Source organism: Ranitomeya imitator, chromosome 4 (assembly GCF_032444005.1).
Source record: "Ranitomeya imitator isolate aRanImi1 chromosome 4, aRanImi1.pri, whole genome shotgun sequence".
In the NCBI taxonomy this organism is placed as follows: Eukaryota; Metazoa; Chordata; class Amphibia; order Anura; family Dendrobatidae; genus Ranitomeya; species Ranitomeya imitator.
In genome coordinates this window covers 484234280-484255752 of record NC_091285.1, presented here as the reverse complement: position 1 = coordinate 484255752, position 21473 = coordinate 484234280, and the positions used below count along the sequence as shown (strand labels likewise).

At 43.1% G+C, this 21473-nt stretch overlaps 1 protein-coding gene and 1 long non-coding RNA gene across 2 annotated transcripts in view; both read right to left on the bottom strand.

Annotated features, from left to right (window-relative positions):
• Window positions 1–21473, bottom strand: part of DNAAF4 (dynein axonemal assembly factor 4) — a 74567-nt gene that overhangs the window by 9892 nt on the left and 43202 nt on the right. The window contains exon 8 of the mRNA XM_069762122.1: window positions 375–480. Within this exon, the coding sequence (XP_069618223.1) occupies window positions 375–480 (106 nt within the window). The remainder of the gene's footprint in view (window positions 1–374; window positions 481–21473) is intronic.
• LOC138674220 (uncharacterized) lies at window positions 6665–7277 on the bottom strand. The gene is made up of 3 exons (XR_011320536.1): window positions 7177–7277; window positions 7004–7084; window positions 6665–6690 (listed from the first exon to the last, which is right to left on the bottom strand). It is a non-coding gene; the product is annotated as an uncharacterized lncRNA (long non-coding RNA).

The following is a 21473-nucleotide window of genomic DNA, read 5'->3' as shown; positions in this document are numbered from 1 at the left end:
ATGCGCTGCTTGCAAGCCGAAGGGCAGCTGCTGGAATACTCACTACACTGCACGCTGGGGCTGTGTGCGCGGAGAGCAGTGAGTATTCAATGCTCTTTAATTAAAAGCGAACACAATGTCAGCCGGAGGCCTTCCTGCAGCTGCTGGCAGTCACGTGTGCCGCTACTAAAGGGAATGAATATTCACCGCATTCCATACCCACTATACCAGAAGACTGGATATTAAAGTACAGAATTGACCACATTTTGCTTCAAATTTTTTTTCCCCTAACTTCCTCCTCTAAAACCTATGTGTGTCTTATGGTTGTGTGTCTTATAGTCTGAAGAATAAGGTATTTTTCTGTATTTTTTACTACATAGCAAACAAATCTTTACCTTCCACATAGAGCTCCATCTCGCAGAAGGCCGTGCCACGTCTTACGTGAGCCTTAAGTCTGGCTGCAGCATTGTCCAGGACTGGCGGAGAGAGCAGCTCCAAAGCCTACATTAGTCACAACATAATTACATAGTAACATAGTTAGTAAGGCCGAAAAAAGACATTTGTCCATCCAGTTCAGCCTATATTCCATCATAATAAATCCCCAGATCTACGTCCTTCTACAGAACCTAATAATTGTATGATACAATATTGTTCTGCTCCAGGAAGACATCCAGGCCTCTCTTGAACCCCTCGATTGAGTTCGCCATCACCACCTCCTCAGGCAATCAATTCCAGATTCTCACTGCCCTAACAGTAAAGAATCCTCTTCTATGTTGGTGGAAAAACCTTCTCTCCTCCAGACGCAAAGAATGCCCCCTTTTGCCCGTCACCTTCCTCGGTATAAACAGATCCTCAGCGAGATATTTGTATTGTCCCCTTATATACTTATACATGGTTATTAGATCGCCCCTCAGTCGTCTTTTTTCTAGACTAAATAATCCTAATTTCGCTAATCTATCTGGGTATTGTAGTTCTCCCATCCCCTTTATTAATTTTGTTGCCCTCCTTTGTACTCTCTCTAGTTCCATTATATCCTTCCTGAGCACCGGTGCCCAAAACTGGACACAGTACTCCATGTGCGGTCTAACTAGGGATTTGTACAGAGGCAGTATAATGCTCTCATCATGTGTATCCAGACCTCTTTTAATGCACCCCATGATCCTGTTTGCCTTGGCAGCTGCTGCCTGGCACTGGCTGCTCCAGGTAAGTTTATCATTAACTAGGATCCCCAAGTCCTTCTCCTTGTCAGATTTACCCAGTGGTTTCCCGTTCAGTGTGTAATAGTGATATTGATTCCTTCTTCCCATGTGTATAACCTTACATTTATAATTGTTAAACCTCATCTGCCACCTTTCAGCCCAAATTTCCAATTGGAAGAAAAAAGTTGCCAGAAACATTAACTTTATTATCACATTTCTATTTGTAGTCAAGTGTTAAAATGTTCATAGAAGTTATTTTGTACAGACTCCAATACAGCAAATTAAAAAACTTGAAAAAAAAAAAACGTACACTACACTAAAGACAGGCAGAGCCTTATGGAGGACATCACCAGAAAGTCACACACATTTTACATTTTTTACTTTTGGCACAGCGTTTGTTATAAATATATGTAAGGTTGTATTTCATCAAAATGCTATGGCCTGTAAAGCACAACTCCAGCGTTTGTTTGTTTTTTATTGCACCGCTAGAGTAGCGCTTTATATTTAACTAGCTGAAGAGCCCGGCGTTGCCTGGGCATAGTAAATATCTGTGGTTATTTATAGCACCTCACTTCTCTTATTTTCCTATCACGCCTCTCATTTTCCCCCTCACTCCTCATTTCGACCTCACATCTGTCATTTTCCGATCACTCCACTATTTTCCCTCACTCCTCTCATTTTGCACTCACACCTTTTCATTTTCACCTCTCATTTTCCCTTCAGTATATACATGTTTGTCATCTTCCTTATATATAGTATATACCTGTATGTCATCTCCTGTATATAGTATATACCTGTATGTCATCTCCTCCTGTATATACCTGTATGTCATCTCTTCTGCATATAGTATATACCTGTATGTCATTTCCTCCTATATATAGTATACTAGATGGTGGCCCGATTCTAACGCATTGGATATTCTAGAATATGCATGTCCACGTAGTACAGTTAGGGCCATACATATTTGGACAGAGACAACACTTTTCTAATTTTGGTTATAGACATTACCACAATGAATTTTATACACAACAATTCAGATGCAGTTGAAGTTCCGACTTTCAGCTTTCATTTGAGGGTATCCACATTAAAATTGGATGAAGAGTTTAGGAGTTTCAGCTCCTTAACATGTGCCAACCTGTTTTTAAAGGGACCAAAAGTAATTGGACAATTGACTCCATGGCTATTTCATGGACAGGTGTGGGCAATCCCTTCTTTATGTCATTCTCAATTAAACAGATAAAAGGCCTGGAGTTGAATTGAGGTGTGGTGTTTGCATTTGGAAGGTTTTGCTGTGAAGTAAACATGCGGTCAAAAGAGCTCTCCATGCAGGTGAAACAAGCCATCCTTAAACTGCGAAAACAGAAAAAACCGCTACAATATTAGGAGTGTCAAAATCTACAGTTTGGTACATCCTGAGAAAGAAAGAAAGCACTGGTGAACTCATCAATGCAAAAAGACCTGGGCGCCAAGGAAGACAACAGTGGTGGATGATCGCAGAATAATCTCCATGGTGAAGAGAAACCCCTTCACAACAGCCAACCAAGTGACCAACACTCTCCAGGAGGTCGGCGTATCAAAATTCAAATCTACCATAAAGAGAAGACTGCATGAAAGTAAATACAGAGGGTTCACTGCACGGTGCAAGCCACTCATAATCATCAAGAATAAAAAGGCTAGACTGGACTTTGCTAAAAAAAAATCTAAAAAAGCCAGCACAGTTCTGGAAGAACATTCTTTGGACAGATGAAACCAAGATCAACCTCTACCAGAATGATGGAAAGAGAAAAGTATGACAAAGGCGTGGTACAGCTCATGATCCAAAGCATACCACATCATCTGTAAAACACGGTGGAGGCAGTGTGATGGCTTGGGCATGCATGGCTGCCAGTGGCACTGGGCCACTAGTGTTTATTGATGATGTGACACAGGACAGAAGCAGCTGAATGAGTTCTGAGGTATTCAGAGCCATACTGTGTGCTCAGATCCAGCAAAATGCAGCAAACTGATTGTCGTCATTTCATACTACAGATGGACAATGACCCAAAACAAAAGCCAAAGCAACCCAGGAGTTTATTAAAGCAAAGAAGTGTAATATTCTTGAATGGCCAAGTAAGTCACCTGATCTCAACCCAATTGAGCAGCATTTCACTTGTTAAAGACTAAACTTCAGACAGAAAGGCCCAGAAACAAACAGCAACTGAAAACCACCGCATTGAAGGCCTGGCAGAGCATCAAAAAGGAGGAAACACAGCGTCTGGTGATGTCCATGAGTTCAAGACTTCAGGCAGTCATTGCCAACAAAGGGTTTTCAACCAAGTACTAAAAATGAACGTTTTATTTAAAATTATTGAATCTGTCCAATTACTTTTGGTCTCTCTAAAAACAGGGTGGCACATGTTAAGGAGCTGAAACTCCTAAACCCTTCATCCAATTTTAATGTGGATACCCTCAAATGAAAGCTGAAAGTCTGAACTTCAACTGTATCTGAATTGTTTTGTGTAAAATACTTTGGTTATAGACATTACCACAATGAAAGAAAAATGTTGTCTCTGTCCAAATATATATGGACCTAACTGTATATTGCCCAGCCACGTAGTATATTGCACAGCGACGGAGTATACAGCACAGAGCCACGTAGTATACTGCACAGCCCACGTAGTATATTGCCCATCGACGTAGTATATTGCCCAGCCACATAGTATATTGCCCAGCCACATAGTATATTGCCCAGCCACATAGTATATTGCCCAGCCACATGGTATATTGCCCAGCCACATAGTATACAGCACAGGGCCACGTAGTATACTGCATAGCCAACGTAGTATATTGCCCAGTGACGTAGTATATTGTCCAGCCACGTAGTATATTGCGACGTAGTATATTGCCCAGCCACATAGTATATTGCCCAGCCACATAGTATATTGCCCAGCCACGTAGTATATTGCACAGCGACGGAGTATACAGCACAGAGCCACGTAGTATACTGCATAGCCCACGTAGTATATTGCCCAGCGACGTAGTATATTGCCCAGCGACGTAGTATATTGCCCAGCCACGTAGTATATTGCCCAGCCACGTAGTATATTGCCCAGCCACGTAGTATATTGCCCAGCGACGGAGTATATTGCACAGCGACGGAGTATATTGCACAGCGACGGAGTATACAGCACAGAGCCACGTAGTATACAGACTTAAAATAAAAAATAAACATATACTCACGCTCCGAAAGCCCGTTGAAGTCCTGGCCCTGTGTGCAGTGCACGCGGCAGCTTCCGGTCCCAGGGTTGGTATGGGCGCAGGACCTGTGATGACGTCGCGGTCACATGACCGTGACGTCATGGCAAGTCCTTATCGCATACCATTCTTACCACCGGAACCTGCCGCTTGCATGGAGCGGTCACCAGAGCATCGCGAGGAGCGGGAAAGGCGGCGGAAGGTGAATATATAATGATTTATTTTTTTTAATTATTTTTAACATTAGATCTTTTTACTATTGATGCTGCGTAGGCCCCTTCACAATTTTGTTTTCTTCAATAAAATTGGCATACACCTTTTGCATCTTACCAGTCTTGAGTGTGCGGTAATCTTTTTTGAATGACAGGTATATACTATACACAGGAGGAGATGACTTACTGGTATATACTATATACAGGAGGAGATGACTTACAGGTATATACTATACTAGATTGTGGCCCGATTCTAATGCATCGGGTATTCTAGAATATGCATGTCCCCGTAGTATATGGACAATGATGATTCCAGAATTCGCGGCAGACTGTGGCTGTCGCTGATTGGTCGAGGCAACCTTTATGACATCATCGTCGCCATGGCAACCATTATGACATCTACGTCGATACTGTGCCCGTCGCTGAATCAGAAACGTGGGATTTCTACGTCCTTTATGACATCATCATCATCGCTGTGCCCATTGCTGATTGGTCGAGGCCTGGCAGCCTCAACCAATCAGAGACGCGGGATTTCCAGGACAGACAGACAGAAAGAAAGACAGACAGACAGACGGAAAAACCCTTAGGCAATTATATATATATAGATAACTGTAGTCCACCTCCTGTATCTATATATATAATTGTCTAAGGGTTTTTCCGTCTGTCTGTCTGTCTGTCCTGGAAATCCCGGCTCTCTGATTGGTTGAGGCCGCCAGGCCTCGACCAATCAGAGACCGGCACAGCATCGACGTAGAAATCCCGCGTCTGATTGGTCGAGGCCGCCAGGCCTCGACCAATCAGCAACGGGCACAGCGACGATGATGTCATAATGGTTGCCATGGCGACGATGATGTCATAAAGGTTGCCTCGACCAATCAGCGATGGGCACAGTCTGCCGCGAATTCTGGAATCATCATTGTCCATATATTACAGGGACATGCATATTCTAGAATACCAGATGTGTTAGAATCGGGCCACAATCTAGTATAATATATAACTGTATGTCATCTCCCCTGTATATAGTATATACCTACTGTATGTCATCTCCTCTATATACCTATGTGTCATCTCCTCTTTTATATAGTATATACCTGTATGTCATCTCCTCCTGTATATAGTAAATACGTGTGTCATCTCCTCCATCTCTATATATAATTGTCTAAGGGTTTTTCCGTCTGTCTGTCTGTCTGTCCTGGAAATCCTGCGTCTCTGATTGGTCGAGGCCGCCAGGCCTTGACCAATCAGCGACGGGCACAGTATCGACGTAGATGTCATAATGGTTGCCATGGCGACGATGATGTCATAAAGGTTGCCTCGACCAATCAGCGACGGGCACAGTCTGCCGCAAATTCTGGAATCATCATTGTCCATATGCTACGGGGACATGCATATTCTAGAATACCCGATGCGTTAGAATCGGGCCACAATCTAGTATAGTATATACCTGTAAGTCATCTCCTCCTGTATATAGTATATACCAGTAAGTCATCTCCTGTGTATAGTATATACCTGTCATTCAAAAAAGATTACCGCACACTCAAGACTGGTAAGATGCAAAAGGTGTATGCCAATTTTATTGAAGAAAACAAAACAAAAAAGAAGTGGTTGCCACATTCATATTCATTTGAAATAGACAAAAACCCGACGTTTCGACCCTCCCGGGTCTTACTCATGGGGTTACTGGAAGGCAAAGAAACTGTATAAGACAATGTTTTACATAGGCCAACATTATAGAAAGAAAAAAAAAAAAAAAAGGGGGGAGGGGGAAGGGAGGGGGAGAAAATTACAAGAGGAGAACAAAACAAGAAAACAAAACAGTACATGCAATAATAAAACACCAATAAGAGAACGAGAAGAACTATTTTGTACAAAACAACCTAGAAGGCGAGGTAGTATGGTCAGGAACAACAAAAGGTTCTAGTAACAGGGTATAATAATAAACAAGGTATAATAATAGAGAAGCATGGTAATGAACTGTACAGTGTATTACCTCAAGTCCTTTGACATAGATGCATAATAGTGGCAGTGGTAGGAGGTGTACGACCGATCCCTTGTTAAGGCACAACCTGTCATAGTGGCAAGATGACATAATAATTAAATAGGAATGAAGAGTAGGGAATGTCGATAGAGCCTAACGGAGGAGGGTGGGATCCAGACACGTGTATCCAGTGTGGCATATATTAGAGAGTAGTGTCAGGTTATAGAGATAGGAGAGGAATAATAATGCTGCGGGGGCCCAAAAGGGCAGATAGGAGATAATGGAGTTAGTCCAGCCATAGAACTGATAGGTGTAGGGTACTGGGATAAAGTACCATAAAGGGGAACCACAAGAGCATTTGAAACTAGCAACACACGGGACAGAGTAAACTTATGCTGTACCTTATAATAAAGCCAGTCCGGGCAGAAGTGTCCCGGGAGCACAGTATCTGGGTGGTGAGGGCCGTTAGACACCTAGTGGGTCTGTAAAAATAGGTACAGGTACGAGGGGTCAGAGGACGATATCAGGAAAAAAGTGGCCGTAAATGGCCAGAGAAGAGGCGGCATATGTATACCTGAAAAGGGTCCCTGGGAGGATTAGCGGCGCATCCCGCGCCTTGCTGCGATGTCCTGGGGGGAGACCTGGAAAGTGAGAGTGGCTAAGGCTGCCGCCCTCAAATAGCGCCGGACAGGAAGTACCGGACCGGAAGTGACATCGGAGCCACGCCTCCGCACTGAGCTCTGTGTGAGAGTATGGGCAAGAAGTTGCCCTTGAGTGGGAGTGGCTAAGCGCTTCTGAGTGTGTAAGGGGAAGGGGGTGGATATGAGAGCATTGTCCTGGTAATGGATGCTAGCAATGTAATTAACCTGTGATGAACTGCAGGGCCCGCTGTAGGAAGATGGAAGTTGGTAAAGGGAGGGGGGCAAAAAAGACTAGTTATATGTTGTGGCAGAAAAGAAATAGTAGCTGAGATGGATATGAGGGGATAAATAATAAATAAAAAATAAACAAGGAGGAAAGAAGAAGAAGAAGAAAAAAAAAATCCTGAAAAAACCCATGAAAACATGGGTGAAGATAACAAGGTAAAAAATAAAAACCAATAAAAAATAACAACAATTGGGGCAAAGATGAATAAAAATAAATACCAAAAAATGGAAAATGGAAAATAAGTAAATGAGCCAAAATAAAAGAATAAAAAATTAAAATGAAAAGGAAAAAATAATAAATATAAAAAAACAAAAAGTAAGAAAAATAATAAAATAAAAATAATAAAGGATAAATACGAAAAATGCTCAAAAACAGAAAAAAGAAAACAAAATAAATGAAGATCAAAAATTGATGAAAATCAAAAATCTAGAATTATGCGCTAGATAACTCACCTACTGGATGGTGGACTCAACGTGTCTGGAAGGTAAAGAATTAGAGAATTAGCATAGTGTTATAGTAACCAATCAATTTCTCTGTTGAGGCCTTTGAGACTTAGGGTCTCTAGTTTGTGGATCCAATAAGTCTCTCTCATTTTGAGCTGTCTAATGTGGTTACCACCTCTCCTGGGTCTAGGGACCTGCTCGATGACCTGGTATTTAAGCTGCGCCACCGTGTGTCGACATTTGATAAAATGATCAGGGATCGGTAACCAAGTTTTGCTGCAGCGAATGGTCGATTTGTGGCTTGCTATACGATCTTTTATGTGCTGGGTGGTCTCTCCTACGTACAGCAGTCCACATGGGCACTTTATAACGTAAACAACAAAGTTAGAGTTGCACGTATAGTAGCCACGGATCGGGATGGTCTTACCTGTCCTGGGGTGTGTTATGCTGTCTGACTTGATGACATTAGAACAGGAGGCGCAGTTGAGACAAGGAAATGTCCCTAAACGATGTGGAGCTAGTACAGTCTGGTTAGTTGTAGGGCATAGGCTGCCTACGTCTGCCCGAACCAGTTTATCCTTAATATTGGGGGCTCTCCTATTACACATAAGAGGTGGTGAGGAAAAGCTGGTGATGTTGGGGTAGGCCTTACCCAGGAGAGGCCAATGCTTGTTAATAACTCTCTCGATTTTGGGCATAAACGGGTGAAATGTGTGGACAAATGGAACCCTGTTCTCATTGGTATTGACTAGAGGTGGTGGTGGAGGTTGTAGAATCCGGGCTTTTTCTTGGTCAAGTAGACATTGCGGGTAATTTCTCTCCCTAAACTTTTGGGACATGTTTTCTAGGCGTGTGGGGAGTATTTCTGGGTCAGAGACAATCCTAGCCACCCTGGTGAATTGTGAGCGGGGAAGGCTATTACGTGTTGCCTTTGGATGGCTACTAGAGAAGTGTAGAAGACTATTGCAGTCTGTAGGCTTGCAAAAGAGATCAGTAGATAGACGGCCCTGATCACCTTTCGGACAAGGGTGTCCAGAAAGGAGATTTGGTTGGAGTCATGGTGCATAGTGAACTTAAGCTCAGGGTAGATGGAATTGAGGGTCTGATGGAATGCCCGTAATGTATCGGTGGACCCTGTCCAGATGAAGAAGATATCATCTATGTAGCGTAAATAGCAGTTAGCGTGTTCCTTATATCTGGCATCAGAGATACTAGGGAACTCTGGTAAATCCACCTCCTATATAAATTTATGCATAGACTTATTGAGATGGGTTCTTTACGAGAACTACTTCCTCTATGAGGATACCTATTACGTACAATGCCAGGGGACCGCGATGGGCTCGAACGTCACACCGGCGTATGCTAATGCGTACATGAATTCATTTGAGGAGAGTTTCGTCTACACTGATGCCAGATATAAGGAACACGCTAACTGCTATTTACGCTACATAGATGATATCTTCTTCATCTGGACAGGGTCCACCGATACATTACGGGCATTCCATCAGACCCTCAATTCCATATACCCTGAGCTTCAGTTCACTATGCACCATGACTCCAACCAAATCTCCTTTCTGGACACCCTTGTCCGAAAGGATGATCAGGGCCATCTATCGACTGATCTCTTTTGCAAGCCTACAGACTGCAATAGTCTTCTACACTTCTCTAGTAGCCATCCAAAGGCAACACGTAATAGCCTTCCCCGCTCACAATTCACCAGGGTGGCTAGGATTGTCTCTGACCCAGAAATACTCCTCACACGCCTAGAAAACATGTCCCAAAAGTTTAGGGAGAGAAATTACCCGCAACGGCTACTTGACCAAGAAAAAGCCCGGATTCTACAACCTCCACCACCACCTCTAGTCAATACCAACGAGAACAGGGTTCCATTTGTCCACACATTTCACCCGTTTATGCCCAAAATCGAGAGAGTTATTAACAAGCATTGGCCTCTCCTGGGTAAGGCCTACCCCAACATCACCAGCTTTTCCTCACCACGTCTCATGCGTAATAGGAGAGCCCCCAATATTAAGGATAAACTGGTTCGGGCAGACGTAGGCAGCCTACGCCCTACAACTAACCAGACTGTACTAGCTCCACATCGTTTAGGGACATTTCCTTGTCTCAACTGCGCCTCCTGTTCTAATGTCATCAAGTCAGACAGCATAACACACCCCAGGACAGGTTAGACCTTCCCGATCCGTGGCTACTATATGTGCAACTCTAACTTTGTTGTTTATGTTATAAAGTGCCCATGTGGACTCCTGTACGTAGGAGAGACCACCCAGCACATAAAAGATCGTATAGCAAGCCACAAATCGACCATTCGCTGCAGCAAAACTTGGTTACCGATCCCTGATCATTTTATCAAATGTCGACACACGGTGGCGCAGCTTAAATACCAGGTCATCGAGCAGGTCCCTAAACCCAGGAGAGGTGGTAACCACATTAGACAGCTCAAAATGAGAGAGACTTATTGGATCCACAAACTAGAGACCCTAAGTCCCAAAGGCCTCAACAGAGAAATTGATTGGTTACTATAACACTATGCTAATTCTCTAATTATTTACCTTCCAGACACGTTGAGTCCACCATCCAGTAGATGAGCTATCTAGCGCATAGTTCTAGATTTTTGATTTTCATCAATTTTTGATCTTCATTTATTTTGTTTTCTTTTTTCTTTTTTTGAGCATTTTTCGTATTTATCCTTTATTATTTTTATTTTATTATTTATTTTTTTATATTTATTCTTTTTTCCTTTTCATTTTAATTTTTTATTCTTTTATTTTGGCTCATTTACTTATTTTCCTTTTTCCATTTTTTGGTATTTATTTTCATTCATCTTTGCCCCAATTGTTGTTATTTTTTATTGGTTTTTATTTTTTACCTTGTTATCTTCACCCATGTTTTCATGGGTTTTTTCAGGATTTTTTTTTTTTCTTCTTTCCTCGTTTATTTTTTATTTATTATTTATCCCCTCATATCCATCTCAGCTACTATTTCTTTTCTACCACAACATATAACTAGTCTTTTTGCCCCCCTCCCTTTACCAACTTCCATCTTCCTACAGCGGGCCCTGCAGTTCATCACAGGTTAATTACATTGCTAGCATCCATTACCAGGACAATGCTCTCATATCCACCCCCTTCCCCTTACACACTCAGAAGCGCTTAGCCACTCCCACTCAAGGGCAACTTCTTGCCCATACTCTCACACAGAGCTCAGTGCGGAGGCGTGGCTCCGATGTCACTTCCGGTCCGGTACTTCCTGTCCGGCGCTATTTGAGGGCGGCAACCTTAGCCACTCTCACTTTCCGGGTCTCCCCCCAGGACATCGCAGCAAGGCGCGGGATGCGCCGCTAATCCTCCCAGGGACCCTTTTCAGGTATACATATGCCGCCTCTTCTCTGGCCATTTACGGCCACTTTGTTCCTGATATCATCATCTGACCCCTCGTACCTGTACCTATTTTTACAGACCCACTAGGTGTCTAACAGCCCTCACCACCCAGATACTGTGCTCCCGGGACACTTCTGCCCGGACTGGCTTTATTATAAGGTACAGCATAAGTTTACTCTGTCCCGTGTGTTGCTAGTTTCAAATGCTCTTGTGGTTCCCCTTTATGGTACTTTATCCCAGTACCCTACACCTATCAGTTCTATGGCTGGACTAACTCCATTATCTCCTATCTGCCCTTTTGGGCCCCCGCAGCATTATTATTCCTCTCCTATCTCTATAACCTGACACTACTCTCTAATATATGCCACACTGGATACACGTGTCTGGATCCCACCCTCCTCCGTTAGGCTCTATCGACATTCCCTACTCTTCATTCCTATTTAATTATTATGTCATCTTGCCACTATGACAGGTTGTGCCTTAACAAGGGATCGGTCGTACACCTCCTACCACTGCCACTATTATGCATCTATGTCAAAGGACTTGAGGTAATACACTGTACAGTTCATTACCATGCTTCTCTATTATTATACCTTGTTTATTATTATACCCTGTTACTAGAACCTTTTGTTGTTCCTGACCATACTACCTCGCCTTCTAGGTTGCTTTGTACATAATAGTTCTTCTCGTTCTCTTATTGGTGTTTTATTATTGCATGTACTGTTTTGTTTTCTTGTTTTGTTCTCCTCTTGTAATTTTCTCCCCCTCCCTTCCCCCTCCCCCCTTCTTTTTTTTTTTTTCTTTCTATAATGTTGGCCTATGTAAAACATTGTCTTATACAGTTTCTTTGCCTTCCAGTAACCCCATGAGTAAGACCCGGGAGGGTCGAAACGTCGGGTTTTTGTCTATTTCAAATGAATATGAATGTGGCAACCACTTCTTTTTTGTTTTGTTTTCTTCAATAAAATTGGCATACACCTTTTGCATCTTACCAGTCTTGAGTGTGTGGTAATCTTTTTTGAATGATTGACTTGACCTCACGGTCAGTTTACCAGCACCTCCTTGTCCCTGACCTGAGTGCACACCATTTTCCTTGTCTAGTATATACCTGTGTCATCTGCTCCTGTATATAGTATATACCTGTGTGTCATCTCTCCTGTATATAGTTTCTACCTGTGTGTCATCTCTCCTGTATATAGTATGTACCTGTATGTCATCTCCTCCTGTATTAGACCTCGTTCACATGTTATTTGGTCAGTATTTTGTAAGCTAAATTGGCAGTATGATAAATCCCCAGCCAACAGGAAGTACTCCCCCCTGGCAGTATATATTAGCTCACACATACACAGAATAGACAGGTCATGTGACGGACAGCTGCCGTATTTCCTATATGGTACAGTTGTTGCTCTTGTTGTTTGTCTGCTTATTAATCAGATTTTTATTTTTGAAGGATAATACCAGACTTGTGTGTGTTTTACGGCGAGTTTTATGTGTCAAGTTGTGTGTGTTGAGTTGCATGTGGCAACATGCATGTAGCGACTTTTGTGAGATGAGTTTTGTGTGGCGACATGGTGTAGCAACTTTGTGTGTGTCGAGTTGCATGTGTCAGGTTAGTGTAGCAAGTTGTGTGCAGCAAGTTTTGCGCGTGGCGAGTTTTATGTGTGGTGCGTTTTGAGTATGTGCAAGTTTTGCGTGAGGCAACTTTTGCATGTGTTGCAACTTTTGTGCATGTGGCAATTTTTCCACGTGTGCAAGTTTTGCGTGTGGCGAGTTTTCCGTGAGCCTAGTTTTGCATGTGGCGAATTTTGCGCATGGCGAGTTTTGAGTGGCGACTTTTGTGTTTCAACTTTTATGTGGCGAGGTTGGTGCATGTGTGGTGAAATGTGTGGTGAATATCCCATGTCTGGGCCCCACCTTAGCAACTGTACGGTATATACTCTTTGGCGCCATCGCTCTCATTCTTTAAGTCCCCCTTGTTCACATCTGGCAGCTGTCAATTTGCCTCCAACACTTTTCCTTTCACTTTTTCCCCATTATGTAGCGCAGGGTTAAAATTTTGCCTCACAACATAGCCTATGACACTCCCGGGATCAAGACGTGTGACTGTGCAAAATTTTGTGGCTGTAGCTGCGACGGTGCAGATGCCAATCCCGGACACACATAAACACACATTCAGCTTTATATATTAGATTCCCCTGCTGCTGCCACCTTCATCGTTTTCCTGCATCGCTCCGGTCGGTCTCTGGCGAACAGTGACCTGCCGAAAGTTCCAGTTTTTAATGGAGCGCGCCGGAGGTCACTTTCAATACAAGTCTATGAGAACCTCCTTCTGGCCCTCGTAGGCTTAAGGCACAAGAGCTCAGTATACAGTACTTCCGGCCAGTCAGAAGCTGTGCTCACAAGATGGCACAGTGGGACTGAAGCAGTGCTGAAACCGTTGTGAAGACACCAGAGGGTGAGTATATGACCAGGGGCAGGGGACTTACAGTTAAAGCGCCACTCCAGCACTGGAAAACAACCTGCTGGAGTGGGGCTTTAAAGCTTGTGTCCCCTCGCTGTTAACTACTCTATCAGGTATGGTTCTTGTCGACTTTTTGGAGGAAGAAGATCAATAGGCCCGTCTATAATAGAAAATTAAATTCCCTATTTCACTATGCATCAGTAACAGAGCACACTGTATACCGCTGCATGAGCAAGGGCAGCATTGTATTACTGGGGACGGGGTTACGTTTTGATCATGAATAGCTGTGTATGAATGCACCACATGCCCAGGTTCTCACACCAACATGTAATTATAAAAGGGCTGGTGCCAGTTTAGGAAGCCCCTCTCTACTTACGTGCACCCTGTTAATTAATCTGGCACATGCTGCACTGGGTGAAGACTGGCACGCCATTAAAATGGTGCATTGGGAATTATCCCACACTGTATGTATCATTGTGGGCATGACCATAGACTGAATACCGTGTACACTCCTGTTTACTACATACTGCTGCTACAATTAGGATTTTATCTTAATATTTCCAATCTGGACTCGGATGCCAATTTTTTTCAATAGAAAATTATTTTTTTTTACCAATGATAGATGATAAAATAGTGTATTTGGCATAAAAGTAACTGTATTGTTTGCAAAGCCATGGTTATAATAGTGTAAACAAAACTCCCAGTTGCATACTAAATGCCAGGGTGGTACCGCTAGCTGCGACCCACCCAAAAAAGGGCCAAATCAACTCCAAATAACATGGGGAAGATAGGAGGAAACAGGAGTATCTGATAGTAAAAATATATAGATTTTATTAAAGTATTTTTGTAAAACAGTAATCAGGTAGAATGACAAAATACAGAAACAGACACATACAACAGGGTCATACATAGTAAGAAAATGTGTACAAAGACATTCCCCATATGCTTAAACAGCGTAGCTAAAAAGAGTACAGCAATGTCAAGTGATATACCCCAGTAAACACTGTTCGCATGCCCAAGGAGTGCTGGTAGTGAGAAATCTCAGTGTAGTAACCAATATTCATCGGGGGCAGAGCTTACCAGTGGGGGAGAGAAGACCCTGAGCCGGATGGCAAAGACCACAACGCATGTTTCGCGTGTTCCAGATCGCTTTCTCAAGGGGATGCGGTGAAAGAGTGCAACAAGGACCTGAATGTAGCCATGGTGATTAGTCACATGTTGTATCAACATGGTCCGTGTGGACCAATAGGAATGGCGCGAACAGCACACGTGCAATGCGCCTGGTGGGTCCCAGCAGCTAGAGCACAAGACGTCAAGCGTCATTGCGCACACGCAGGGAGATAGAAGGTCCCTGGGCATGCACAGGAGGCATGCAGACATCCGGCCTAATGCGGGATGCGGCGGGCAGCAGTGCGCACCCGCAACAAGAAATGCACAACAGTAACCCCCCGGGGGGACCAGATAGAGAGTCCAAAAGTGCATATAAGCCTGGCGCACACCGGGAAATACAACAATAAAGTCAGTATATTAAAACACATTGAATAACATTAACAGTATATAAGGGGATGCATATATGGTAGATGTAGATGCTTGTGGAGGGGAATCGCTGTAGATGCCCCTGCCGTATATTGGTTGCTATACTAAGATTTCTCATCACCATGCACCCCCTTAGGCATTGGGACATTTTTTACTGGGGTATATCACTTGACATTGCTGTACTCTTTGGCTACGTTCACATTTGCGGCTTTGGACGCAGCGGCGTCGCCGCAAAACAACGCACGCGTCATGTTTCCCTATCTTTAACATTGGGGACGCATGTGCGTTCGTTTTCATGCGTTTCGGTGCGTTTTGCGACGCATGCGTCCTTTCGACGCACCTGGCAGTGCGTTGCAAATGCAACATGTTGCATTTTTTCTGCGTCCAAAATTTTTAAAAACGCTTGCGTCGCACTTGCGTTGTATTTGCATCGTCGAAACTTCAAATCCTCCATTGAAGTGTATTGGCAACACAGAAGACGCAAGTACTTGCGTTGTTGTGCGTTGTAGGACGCATGCGTTCTTTACTTTAAAAATAGAGAAACTGAAAAGACCCTATATATTAAAAAAGGGTTGAACGCATGCGTTAAAAATGCATGCGTTCTACTTGCGTCTTTCGTGCGTCGTGCGTTGCGTCCACGATGCTGCGTCCAAAGCCGCAAATGTGAACGTAGCCTTTGTGCTACACTGTTTAAGCATATGGGTAATGTCTTAGTACAAATTTTCTTAATATGTATGACCCTGTTATATGTTTCTGTTTATGTATTTCGTCATTCTACCTGATTGTCATTTTCTAAAAATACTATAATAAAATCTATACAGTGGGGGGGGGAATAAGTATTTGATCCCTTGCGGATTTTGTAAGTTTGCCCACTAACAAAGACATGAACAGTCTATAATTTTAAGGGTAGGTTAATTTTAACATTGAGAGATAGAATATCAAAAATAAAATCCATAAAATGACATTGTATACATTTATATAAATGTATTTGCATTTTGCAGTGAGAAATAAGTATTTGATCCCTCTAGCAAACAAGACTTAATACTTGGTGGCAAAACCCTTGATGGCAAGCACAGCAGACGTTTTTTGTAGTTGATGATGAGGTTTGCGCACATATCAGGAGGAATTTTGGTCCACTCCTCTTTGCAGATAATCTCTAAATCATTAAGATTTTGAGGCTGTCGCTTGGCAACTCAGAGCTTCAATTCAACCATAGGTTTTCTATGGGATTAAGGTCTGGAGACTGGCTAGGCCACTCCATGACCTTAATGTGCTTCTTTTTGAGCCACTCCTTTGTTGCCTTGGCTGTATGTTTTGGGTCATCGTCTTGCTGGAAGACCCAGCCACAACCCATTTTTAAGTTCCTGGCGGAGGGAAAAGATGTTGTCACTCAGGATTTTAAGGTACATCGCTTCATCCATTCTCCCACAGATGCGGTGAAGTAGTCCTGTGCCCTTAGCAAAGAAACACCCTCAAAACATAATGTATCCACCTCTATTCTTGACAGTGGGGACAGTGTTCTTTGGGTCATAGGCAGCATTTCTCTTCCTCCAAACATGGCGAGTTGAGTTAATGCCAAAGACCTCAATTTTTGTCTCATCTGACCACAGGACCTTCTCCCAACCCCTCACAGAATCATCCAGGTGTTCATTGGCAAACTTCAGACGTGCCTGTACATGTGCCTTCTTGAGCAGGGGGACCTAGCGGGCACTGCAGGATTTTAAACCTTTACAGTGTAATGTGTTACCAATGGTTTTCTTGATGACTGTGGTCCCAGCTAACTTGAGATCATTAACATGTTCCTCCAGTGTAGTTTTAGGCCGGGGTCACACTTGCGAGTTCAATGCGAGAAACTGGAACAAGTCTCTCGCATCAATACCCTGTACTGCCGCCGGCACTCGGGACCGGAGTGTGCGTCTGCATGTAATTTTTGGGCAGCTGAACGCTCCGGTCCCGAGTGTCGGTGGCAGTGCCGGGACTTGGCGCAAGTTTCTCGCATTGAACTTACTTATGGTTTTGTAGCCCATTCCAGCTTTGTGTAGGTCTATGATCTTGTCCCAGACATCCTTATACCAAGGAAAGTGACGGGCACAAGGGGGCATTCTTTGCGTCTGGAGGAGAGAAGGTTTTTCCACCAACATAGAAGAGGATTCTTTACTGTTAGGGCAGTGAGAATCTGGAATTGCTTGCCTGAGGAGGTGGTGATGGCGAACTCAGTCGAGGGGTTCAAGAGAGGCCTGGATGTCTTCCTAGAGCAGAACAATATTGTATCATACAATTATTAGGTTCTGTAGAAGGACGTAGATCTGGGGATTTATTATGATGGAATATAGGCTGAACTGGATGGACAAATGTCTTTTTTCGGCCTTACTATGTTATAACGCTCTTTGGTCTTGCCCATGTTGTAGAGGTTAGAGTCTGACTGATTGAGTCTGTGGACAGGAGTCTTTTATAAAGGTGACTATGTAAGACAGCTGTCTTTAATGCAGGTAACGAGTTGATTAGGAGCGACTTACTGGAATGTAGCAGCCAGAACTCTCAATGGTTTTTAGGGGATCAAATACTTATTTATCACTGCAAAATGCAAAGACATTTACAAAATTTATACAGTGTGATTTTTCTGGATGTTATTTTTGATATTCTATCTCTCAATGTTAAAACTAACCTACCCTTACAATTATAGAATGTTCATGTCTTTGTCAGTGAGCAAACTTACAAAATCAGCAAGGGATCAAATACTTATTCCACCCACTGTATATTATTTACTATAATTATCCAAACTCAGACTGGCCCACCGGAGAACCGGAGGATTCTCTGGTGGGCCCAGGCACTGACAACTGTTGGCATACTGGCCAGTGGCTATGGGGCCCCTGAGTCAAGGGGGCCCTTCCTGTGCCAGTAGCAGCAGCTGGAGACAGGATCCTGTCTCCACCGCTAAAGAAAAATGAATATTGATGCGTCCCCACGCCCCTATAGGCTTGGAGAGGCGTGAATACCATTTCTCTTTAATAGCGGGCAGCGTTAGCCGCAGGCTGCAGCTAACACTGCCCGCATGTAAAGCCCTACCACCGCACTACACACACGCACAAAGTACCGCACACATACACATACACACAAACTCACAGAGCAGCTCACCTCCCGGCGTCCTGCTTCCTGTCTGAGACAGCCCAGCTGGATGATGTCATCATCCAGCCCGCTGTCTCTGACAGAAAGCTTCCAGCGAGGAAGAGGCTGCTGGGATGAGCTGCTGCTGTGGGGAGGTGAGCTGTGCTGTGTGCCTGCGTGTGTGTGTGTGTGTGTGTGTGTGTGTGTGTGTGTGTGTGTGTGTGTGTGTGTGTGGTAAAGGACAATGATATTGGTGGGGGAGACAATGATGGAGGTGATGGGCATTGATGGTGAGGGAGGGAATTATAGAGGTGATGGGCAATGAGGGTGAGGGGAGGCAATGATGGTGAGGGGAGGCAATAATGGAAGTGATGGGCAATCATGGTGGGGGAGACAATGATGGAGGTGATAGGCAATGATGGTGGGGAGGCAATGATGGAGGTGATAAGCAATGATGGTGGGGAGGCAATGATGGAGGTGATAAGCAATGATGGTGGGGAGGCAATGATGGAGGTGATGAAATGGGCAATGATGGTGGTGGGGGAAGCAATGATGGAGGTGATAGGCAATGATGGTGGTGGGGGAGGCAATGATGGAGGTGATGATGGAGGTGATGAAATGGACAATGATGGTGGGAGAGGAGGCAATGATGCAGGTGGTGGAATGGGCAGTGGTGGGGGAGAATGATGGGGGTGATGGGGGAGAAGGCAATGATGGAGGTGGTGGTGAGGACAATGATGGGGTTGGAGAGGGACTGCATTATACTTTATGAGGGGGCTACTTTATATTCTGTGGGGGACTGCATTATTCTCAGGGGACTACATTATATTCTGGGGGGCTATATCATACTATATTGAGGGGGGCAGCATTATGCCCTGTGAGGGGGCTACAGTATACTCTATGGGGGGCGCTGCATTATATTCTGTGGTGGGCTGTATTATACTATATGAGGGGGCAGGGGGGCTGCATTATACCCTATAAGGGTGCTACATTATATTCTATGGTCGGGACTGCGTTATACCTGAGGGGGTTGCATTATATTTTGTGGGGTGCTGCTTTATATTCTATGAGTGGGGACTGCATTATATTTTATGAGGGGGCTACCCCAACCCTTGCTACATAATTAAGACATATACAAAAAAACCCTGTTTGGGAGAGAAGAACAGACAAATCGCGGCGCCCTAAGTGCGTAAACACAATATTATAGTCTTTAAAGCGTGCACAACTTTATGCACTCACCTGATAAAACACTAAAATGGCTTTAGATCGTGTATCCTCCAAGTTCCCTCTGAGATACTTTTCAATATACAGGGCTTGCAGCTTGCCTCGGGTGGATCCAAGTGAGAGAGCCAGAGTAAGGCTCACACAGGATGAGTAGTTCAAGAAAAGCACATCCAGCCCATGAATGGCAGCGCTTCCCAGGACTCAAAAAAATATGAAATATCATCTTTGAATGTATTTCATAACTTAAAATAGAAGAGATACAACGCGTTTCGGATACAGTATATATCCTTCTTCAGGTATCATAAAAACACAGTACAAATCCTACTAGTATAAAATTCAATTACACTTATATATAGTATCACACCTTTTATCCCAGTCTCAGAAACTTGATTTGGGGTGTGGACCAAGTTCAGGAAAACACCCACTGATTGATACAGCCTTGTTAACATTGATGCAAGAAAGAGAGATAAATAAAAAAATATATCAAAGGGAAAAAAAAAAAAAAAAAAAATCTTTTAAACTCTCTCTATGATATCATTCAATCCATTTGGAAATAATGTTCCCAAACGATATATCCAAAACGTTTCTTTCCTGTTTAAAAGAGCATTCCTGTTTGCAACTCCAGAGGGTATCTGCTCCACTGGAGTTACTTTTATGTTAAAAATTTTATTATGTTTAAGTAGTAAATGCCTTGAGAGACTATGTTTTAAAAAGCCATTTTTTGCTCTATTTCTGTGGCCATTAATGCGGGACCGCAGTGTCTGTACAGTGCGTCCCACATACTGCAAACCACAACTGCATGTGATGACATATACAACATGATCACTACTACAGGTGAGCCTTTGTGAGATTTCAAAGACATCACCAGTATTATTGCATTTAATAGTTTTAGCCCCATGATCTAGGATCCCACAGGTGCAACATTTTTTGGAGTTACATTTAAAAACTCCGGTGCCTTGAAGAACTCCACATAAAGTTTGATCCTTATTTTTATAAATGTTTTTTCTTTTTGGATCCAACTGTTTTTTTTAATTTACTGGGGGCCACCAAATTTTTCAAAGTTTTCCCCCTTCTATATGTAATCCCTGGTTTATCAGGGAGATGTTTTCCCAAGACAGGGTCACGCTTCAAGATGTACCAATATTTAGAAAGCACAGTTCTTATGATTTTATTGCCCCTATTGAATGTTGTCACAAAATTCAATTTCCAGCGATCATCACTTTTTTCCTTACCAGTAGTCAAAGTGTCCCCCTTCCTGGTTTTTCCTTTTAAACATTCTTCCTGTGTTTTTATTTTATTGTCCCTATATGCACCATTTATCAAATTTTTCGGGTATCTTTTTTCTTTAAATTTTCTTTTTAAAATTTTAGACTGAGCTACATAATCAGATTCTCTCGTACAATTCTTTCTGATGCGATAAAATTGGCTGTGGGGTATATTGACTTTCTAAGCCTGTTTTCTATGACAAAATAAGGCTTTATAAGCGCTTCATAGATGATCTGATTATCATATGGAAGGGGACAGAGGAAGAAGCGGTACAATTCATAAAGGAGCTCAATAATAACACCTGGGGGATTACCTTTACATCACAAATTAATAAAGAAAAAATGGTATTTCTTGATTTAGAGATCAGCCATAGTGGTAAAAAAATCATCACAAAATCCCACTTCAAAAAAGTGGATTCAAATGGCTTTTTAGATTTCAATAGTGCACATTACAAGAAGTGGAAGGTCAATATACCCCACAGCCAATTTTATCGCATCAGAAAGAATTGTAC